Source organism: Sardina pilchardus, chromosome 1 (genome assembly GCF_963854185.1).
Source record: "Sardina pilchardus chromosome 1, fSarPil1.1, whole genome shotgun sequence".
NCBI classification, from domain to species: Eukaryota; Metazoa; Chordata; class Actinopteri; order Clupeiformes; family Clupeidae; genus Sardina; species Sardina pilchardus.
The window spans coordinates 5828164-5836926 of NC_084994.1; the positions used below are offsets into that span (position 1 = coordinate 5828164).

Below are 8763 nucleotides of genomic sequence, written 5' to 3' on the forward strand. Positions count from 1 at the left end.
GGGCTTCAGTGTCTGTGCCTGTTTTCCCTGAGCTGCAAACCACAACTGACATGTTGGCATTCATTCAGTCACTGGATCCTGTTTTTAGAGACGAAAATAAGAGGCAGGAACCAAAGACACGCCAATGAAGTGTTGATGCGAGTATACACAATACAAAGGTAAAACACAGATGACTGATTTCAAATATACACTGGAGAGATGTTATATTCCTCATGCTATAGGGGATTTCACACAGTGGGCAATCTACAATAGCCTATTTTCTGCCATAATCAAAATCTAACAAATCACAAATTATTAACAAAAACATCCCCAACAGGACAGTCCTCGAGGGCCTTTCACTCAGGTTATCAGGCAGCCACCTTCCATGTTGATGCATTAAGCAAATCTTGAAGCTAGCCTATAGCTGCCCAGAGAAAAGAACCAGGAACAAATTCATAAAAAATGCACTACAAGAATCATTGCCAACTGATGTCTCATGGTAATTTCCATTCAACATAAAACAGCCCACCACCCATATAATACTAAAGATTACAAAAGACAACTTCACATATTGAAACTACTGTAGAGCTCTTCACCCAATCATAACCATGAAATAAAAAACATAGTGCAATATACAGTACAAACATCCAAACAGCCGCTTAAATCATTGGTCAGGAGTTTGTTGAGCAATATGTCTACAAGTAAAGGTCAATGACTTTGATGTGTTTTACAAGGTAGGCCTATACACCATCTATTTGCATATGTGTGAACAGCAAAAATACTTTTGCCACCTCATACATGCCACCCTCATGCACAGACTACAGCTCGACATTCAACACCTGCCCCCCAAGTGCAATGAAAATAAAGATAAGGATTCATCTTATCATCCCTGCCATCTTGTGTCCCACCGAACATGCGCAAGATACCCCCCTGAAATCTGATGCCACAGCACATCAAATCATAACATTCTTAAACAAAGGAATCCCTCTGCTCTTGCTCATTCATTTCCTTGTGTGCGAGGATATCTAACATTTCTAAGCAGACCTTAAGAGGTGATATCTTGACACAGAAAGGTACGTTCTTACAATGTAAATAAGAAACTTTTTTACTGGGTTCGAAAAAACATTGTAAATTTAGTTTTCGAAATGTGTGGCCTGAAAATACCTTAACATGTTGGACCTTGTAAGATAGTATTAATTGGTCATTTTCTATCTCACAACGCTGACCATGTCCACAATTACATGTGAATATTCCCAGGATTATATTAGATTTGGAGCAGAAGTTTATTGATTGATATATATATATATATATATATATATATATATATATATATATATATATATATAAATAAATGAATACAGTAAATCATAACATTTCTAGGATGCTTTTTAGGCTGACTATCGACAGCCTTGTAAATCAAGGTTCTTAAAGACATGTTTTCACCAGCTGAGCTTGGTGCTTTTATTAGTTGCTGTAACAAAAATGGGTCGACCAAAATCACTATGATGTGTTTAAACCCCCTTATGCAGACAAATTGATGAAAATTGATGAAGTAATGTAACAACAATCCTCTACCTCACGTGACCCCAACCCATCACAGACCATGTTAAATGGTGGTCTGCAGGGTGGTCCCTAATGATGGCATAATTTCTATCTACTTTTCTCTATACTCTATATTTCTCCACAGCTGCTTTCAAACACATCCTCCACAATATGGAACTGACAAAACGGAGGTCCGACCCCTCAGATGATTTAGATATAATGCTAACAGGTTGAATGTGTTTTTTTGTTTTGTTCAGACACAAGATATTGTCCGTCAGACAGCTGTGTAACAGCCGTTCATAAGTTCAGAATAATTCCAAATAGGTGGTTATGTTGTTTAGATATACAGCCCAACTGCTTCACATCTGCTGAACATGCGGACTTGCAAAAAAAGCAAACAGTTTATATATCTGTACTACTTATGGAGTATACGGGCTCAGGTGATTACAAATATGAAGATTGCCCACAGGTTCACAAAATGAGAAGTGCCACTAGTAGGCTTAAGTAGAGTTGATGATATGTTGTTCTTAAGGGTTGTGCATTTTGTAAAATATGTTTAATATCTTTTGTAAAATGTTTCATGTCCTTAAGAATCAAAAGTAGTAAGCATGAGCAGTCTTATTTTCCCCTTTCAGAAACAGCCAGACATGGGAGGATCAGAATCTAAGGAGCACCCTTCCGGATCTCCATGTAAGGGCACACTTCCTGTTGCACTAAACCACCAGCACCCCTAGTGGATACAATAATCATAACCACCATTTACCTACTCCTCCAACATTGTGAACAAATTACTGTATGAGACACTGTCTCAAAAGCATGAAATATTAACAATGTCTGGCTATAAAACTGATTAATCCCAGATGTTTTGTTCATGGGAACTATACTTCTGTCATTGTGAGGATTTGGTGTTTTGTGATTCTTATTTCAATCATTAGTATCATTTATGTGTTTCACAGTGCTGCCAGAACCCTGGAGGACACTGGAATGGAGGTGAGTGTGTGTGTGTGTGTGTGTGTGTGTGTGTGTGTGTGTGTGTGTGTGTGTGTGTGTGTGTGTGTGTGTGTGTGTGTGTGTGTGTGTGTGTGTGTGTGTGTGTGGTGTCACCATGCACATTATAGACCTTCTTAACAGCATAAACAAACAAGCATTCCTAAACCATATCCAATAGGACATAAAACAACAATAATACTATTGGTGACTTAAGGACAAATGTACATTTTGTAGAGGACTCAGCTAGTTATTTTTCCTTTCAAAGTATCTACGGTTTTGAATGCTTCAACTGGAAACCCTTTTGGAAAAGACCGAAAGGGTCTATACTGATGCAAGCTTTGTGGTTTGTCTTGTTGTGTGTTGAGTGCTGATGTTTGATGCCAAATGAATGTTAAACTATGCCCTATAAATGGTCACTTGTATGTCAATTTAAAAGATAAACATTTATTTTGCATATAAACAATTGATTAAAAACCTCCAGCAAGAACATAATTGTGTCAATGAAAAAAGTAGATCAAGTAGTGTCAAAACTCAGTCCACAATATTTACACACATCAATGTAAATGTCCAGCAAAAGGGATGAGATGAAAGACCATTTGAGGAAACTGGATATCAGCAATGAAGATGTGAAGCATCTCCGTATCCTTGTCCATGGTCCAGTGGGAGCAGGGAAGTCCAGCTTCATCAACTCCTTAGACTCCATCTTCCAGGGGCGCATGACCAACGGAGCCACAGCTGAAGCATGTGCTGGACACAGCTGCACAAGGACAGTGAGTGAAGTTTGAATCTATTTGAATTACTCGGCCCTCTAGCCTGGCTATCACCAGACCAAGCTCAGTCTTTTAAGGTTGAGCATTGGTCTGGGGAGTATGCTCTGTATTTTTACTGTACAGATCAGTTATGGGAGCGCACACACAGAAACCGGAGCCCTTTTCATCTTGCATGTTTGTGTCTGTGGGCATATGTTTGTGTCTTTGCCATACAAGCAGAGAGAACTGCTGCTTTATACAGTTTGGTTGAACGCCAAAAAACTACGTATAAAACGTTATGTCACACCAACATAACACACATATCACACTCCAGGATCTCTGGGAGGGAGAAGTGATGCCTGGTAGATGGGACAGTAGGCCTGCTCTTACAGGGATGCTACTGTACACCGGGCAGGCACACAACTGTCCAAAAAATTGACCAAAGGGTGATTTTGTCATCAACTAAGCCGTGGAGACAGTATTTTTCCCTTGATCAAGCACTGGCTAAGACAGGCATAAGATAATTGCCAACATTGCAAAAAGTGGATTAGGTAAGGGCGATGAGCAAAACGCTCAAAACACCCTTTGGTCAATTTCCGCCAGAGTAACACTTACCCTGCAGTCACACAGGCTACAAAAGACAGCGACAAAGCCACAGAGTACCATTCATTTTCAATGGGAGTAGACTTTTGCCAGAGACAAGCGACAAGCTTGCCTCTGTCGCGAGCAAGGCGGGGCTAGAATAGACAAGCAGGCTATTTTATGCAAATGTTGAGCGAAGCGACAAAGCGACTGCCAATCGGAGTGAAGGCAGCGTGACGTTCCTTGTTTGAAAGTAAAGTTGAAATTTTTATCCAAGATGGCGGAGCTAACTAATCGAAGGCAGTATTTCTGTACTAACAAGTAAGATCAGGGTTTGTTGCCTTATATTTTGCTACTTCTAGTGAGGAATATGAACTTTAAAATCCAAAAAGCCAGGTTTTGTAACCAAAAAATATATCTGAAGGTATGTACGAGCTATCGGTCAGCCAGCTAGCATGTAGCAATCGTTAGCCGTCAATCACTCGCAAATCACCTCCCCACTCAACGGCAAGTTCGTGGAGTTGTCGCTGTCTCTTGTAGCCTGTGTGACTGTAGGGTTAGTCTGGGTAGTCTGCTCTGTATTTTCTACTGCAAAAGAGGCGTGATCAACAGACATAGTTCAGATGACTCTGAACGCATTTGGATAGTCCCTCAACCAGTCAGACCAACGATCCAGACCTGTGTGCCAAGTGGATAAGTTTATGATTGGTCCCCGCAGATCAGGCTATCACCCCTCTAAACCTCACTTGCGATCTTGGTCACAGCACCAGAGAATTCAGAGGTCACTACTGGTTGACATTTACAGTAAACACATCTACAACAATATTTTCATTTTTATCTCACTTATCATTATGCTGACCAAGGAAAACCTGGCCTATAGCAAACGATGCATATAAAGCACGGCTGAAAAATATGCACTGTCACAAGATGATGGAACCCATGAACAGACAGTTGTGTTGTGCCAGATGTGAGATATGGCCCAATCTGTTAATTGTATAGCTGTGGTATTTGTGGGCATTACTGTGAACTGTTTATAACAATGCGAATGCTATCATTTTATATATCAGTATAAAACCAACAAAATTAAAGATGGAGAATACGGATCCTACTTACCATTTGTCATCAATGATGCCATGGGCCAGGAAAGAGGCGATTCTGAAGGGGTGCTAACAGATGACCTGATAAAAATCTTGGAGGGTCACATTAAAGAAGGTTATAAGGTAAACACACACAGTGGTGTCCAATCTATTAATGTCTCCCATATACAGTACAGTAGATTTGCTTTTTGGCTAAGCATAACTTGCTACTAACTACAGAACATTGGTCCCTTTTTTTCTCCCCTATACAGTTCAATTCTGCCAAGTCTTGTCAACAGGAGGAAAAGGGGTACAATAAGGATCCAAATCTGAATGACAAGATCCACTGTCTGGTCACTGTTATTCCAGCAAGTAGTGTCCTCTGGTGTGCTGACAGCAAGAGCGTTTTAAATAATGTCATGCGGGAAAAGGATGAAGCCTTCATCAAAAAGATCAAAGATGTCAGAGCACAAGCCAGCACGATGGGCAAGTGATTTTTTTTTTTACCATAAACCCTGACTGAAGACTAAAAGGAACATTCCACATTATACAGAAATAAAAATAGACCCACCTTTCATTACAGTTGTATAAAATATAATTAATAAGTGTGAGGGCAACATGCAGAATTGTTGATTAATATCTTCAAAATTCAACCCTCAAAAAACATGAAAATATCAGTTTGTCAAGCTGAATCTGTTTTTTTTTTTTTCAAATTTAAAATAGGTAATCTGCAAAGGGTTAAGCTCTCTCAAACAGATCTATTTAATTTTCGAATTGGAAGGAAAATGTTTAAAGTTAAATTGGTGAGTTTTTCTGTTTCAGACATCCCTCAAGTTGTCATCCTGTCCAAAGTGGATGAGGCATGCCGTGAGGTAAACAAGGACATTACGATGATCTACAGAAGCAGAGTGATCCGTGAGAAGGTGAAAATATCTCTTTCATTGTCTTATTAGACAAAACCTTTACTCTCTACCTATAGTCACTATCTTGAGGAGACAATGCCAGCATGCATCACATTCAACCAGATTTGTGCAGCGCTTGAATGAGCCTAAAGCCAACTTTACACCAGAAGACTTTGACAAGTTTTTGGGAAAGATTATTGAAAGATGGTTGTCTTTTGAACTAGAAATTGTATTCCAAGGAATTACCAGTGCATGGAAATATGATGTAAAATATCATACAGAGTTAAAACAGATTATACAGATATAGTAATGAGGGTGTGGCTAGGGTACATATGATGGTTGCAATGCCAAATTAAGTGGATGCTCTTTTTTTTTTGTGTGTGTGTGTGTGTGTGTGTGTGTGTGTGTGTGTGTGTGTGTGTGTGTGTGTGTGTGTGTGTGTGTGTGTGTGTGTGTGTGTGTGTGTGTGTGTGTGTTTCCAGATTAAGTATTGCAGTGGAAATACAGGAGTTCCTCTGAACTACATTTTCCCAGTGAAGAACTACCATGAGGAGATTGATCTGAACAAGGACATGGACGTGCTGCTGCTGTCTGCACTGAAACACATCCTGACCTTCGCCAACGACCACGTGGCAGAGATGAAAGAAAGAAAGAGTCTGAAAAGCACATTTAAAAAATTAACTTCATGAATGGATTTTTTTCTCTTTTACCCTTTTGTTTTGATACAGACTCTCTTGGTTTACTCTCACACACACATGGCAATGCAAGACTTTATATTACAATTGGCTTTGCTAGTTTTGTTACTCGTTGATTTGTTTTTTTTTATAGAAATCTAACCAGGACAAATAATCTTAAGAATGAATTCATTTTTTTTTCTTTAAAGCATATGTAGCAGGACGCACACTGCTTAGTTCCAAATGGGTAGCAATTAACTTGCTCTCCTTGTGCCCCTGTGCTTAATTGCTTGCACCTGAAAAGGCCTTCAGATCCCTATAAAGGGGGTAGAAGAGAGGCCATGGTTATGTCCAGAAGTCAAGCACGCTGGGTAGTACCTTCTTCCCAGTAGCGTATTAGTTAGCTTGCTCCTCAGTATGCGTCCCTACCTACATTTGGACAGCACTAACTAGTTGGCGTCACCTGACTCGGGGAGGGGGGTGTGTTGACGATTTGCATGACGTGTGGAGCTTGACCTGCGCTGCGCAATGGATTATGGGATACCTGAGGGCAAAAAAGATGCATCGATGCACGCTTGGAAATCACGCCAAACGAAGTAGCCAACTAGTGAGAGCGCTTGACTTTCGGACAGTCTATTCTGACGTAACTTCCGGAAAATGCACACTGCCCAGCGTGCACGCTTGACTTCTAGACACAACCCGAGTTGGAAGGGGTCTTGAATGCGTGATCCCCGGATGGCTCTCACCCCAGCTCCATGGGCTCTGTCCCTATAGCATTTGGTCAGCTAGCACTATGGCTGTTTTGCAGCAAGCCAGCAATTGGATTCACTCGCCCTGTGCACTGGATCTGCTTTGGTCCGTCAAGGACCGCTGGAAGCACCCTGCCCCATGGTGCCTGCTCCCTTGTCATATATACTCCATGTTGACCAACGTGGTAGGTTCCTTTTAGCTTTATTTTATGATTTCAGTGACTGAGTGGCTCGTTATAATGATGTTCCCCACTCTTGTAGGCCTGAGCTCGGGTGGAAGCCGACAGACGAGGCTGCTCTGTTTCTGCGCTTTTTATCAACACTGTTTGTGTGTGTGTGTGTGTGTGCGTGTGCGCACACATGTTGCATGTGCTGTCCTGTGCTCCTCACACCTCCGGCGACACCCCAGCGGCAGCCAGTGAAGTCTGTTCGGGTGGCTCCAGCTTCCTGTTTGGCCCCGTTGTCGTCTGCTGATGGCATTCTGTGTGTGTGTGTGTATGTATGTATAGGTGTAAGTGTAGGTTTGTCTTTTGTTTGCCATTTGTCAATGGCCTGTTGGGTGTTTGTGTATTTGTTTTGTCCTTGCATGTGTGATAATTAGGTGTATTGGGCTGTTTGTTTGGGGGAACTCCTGTGGTGGTCGCCACTCCCCTTTTCGTGTGCTGTGTTGAATGTAGCTAGTACTACTGTTAGTCCACCTTGTGGTTGTGCCTGTGTGGAGCACTTTTGATTGCCTTTTGGGGTACAGCGCCCGTTAGCAGGGTTACGTGTTAAGTCACAGCCTGATTAGTGTCCTGATTTCTGTGTGTCTGTGTACATGTCTAGCCGTTATGTAATTAAAATATATGTAATGGGGAAACCATGTCTCTGCCTCCTCACCAATGAAGCTGTGTGTCCTATTGATTCTAAGGGATATCCCTGGGTTCCCTCTTAACACCTGGGGTGGCGTAGTCAATTCTCCGCAATGCCACACAAACACTTGCACAGAAAACAGAACACCAATCGGTCTGAACCTTAACAACATAAAGGCCTCCGGTAAGCCATTTTGAGAAATTTGCAATCAAAATTGTATACCTGGCCCCTTACAGCCCCTTTCTACATGTAAATCCTATTGAGGAATTATTTCATGCCGCATGCCTCTTCTGCAGGCAATGGAAGAGCCCCCCCCCCCCCTCCCCCCTCCATTGCATGTGTGTGTGTGTGTGTGTGTGATTATTGCTCCCACCACATACACATGTGCACATGCACATACACACTCACAGACACATGGACACACACACACACACACACACACACACACACACTAAATTGCAAATGATCCAGTAATTGTTTTTTTGTGCTTTTGTTTTGTTATATTTGACTTTGCCTCTTTATTTCTGTAAAAACTTTTGTTTGATTACTGCAGAAATTCTACATTTGAGTTTAACAGAAGATGAGATCTGAGAAAATGAGCAAATGATATGAAAAAAATAAACACAAAGATGGCAGTGTTTTTTATAAAGTGCATCAGTCTGTTACTA

At 41.3% G+C, this 8763-nt stretch overlaps 1 protein-coding gene across 2 annotated transcripts; it reads left to right on the plus strand.

Annotated features, from left to right (window-relative positions):
- Positions 1-998: 998 nt before the first annotated feature.
- LOC134063100 (interferon-induced protein 44-like) lies at positions 999-8405 on the plus strand. 2 transcript variants are annotated; one of them, XM_062518860.1, is made up of 9 exons: positions 999-1052; positions 1667-1750; positions 2157-2211; positions 2478-2511; positions 3083-3281; positions 4910-5062; positions 5191-5404; positions 5741-5841; positions 6303-8405. In XM_062518860.1, exons 3-9 carry the CDS (start codon positions 2169-2171, stop codon positions 6507-6509), a joined length of 951 nt encoding a protein of 316 aa, XP_062374844.1. In that variant the 5' UTR covers positions 999-1052; positions 1667-1750; positions 2157-2168; the 3' UTR covers positions 6510-8405. The 2 variants fall into 2 exon arrangements, with proteins under 2 accessions (XP_062374844.1, XP_062374834.1); XM_062518850.1 differs by lacking the exons at positions 999-1052; positions 1667-1750 and having other exon boundaries at positions 2032-2211.
- Positions 8406-8763: the final 358 nt, after the last annotated feature.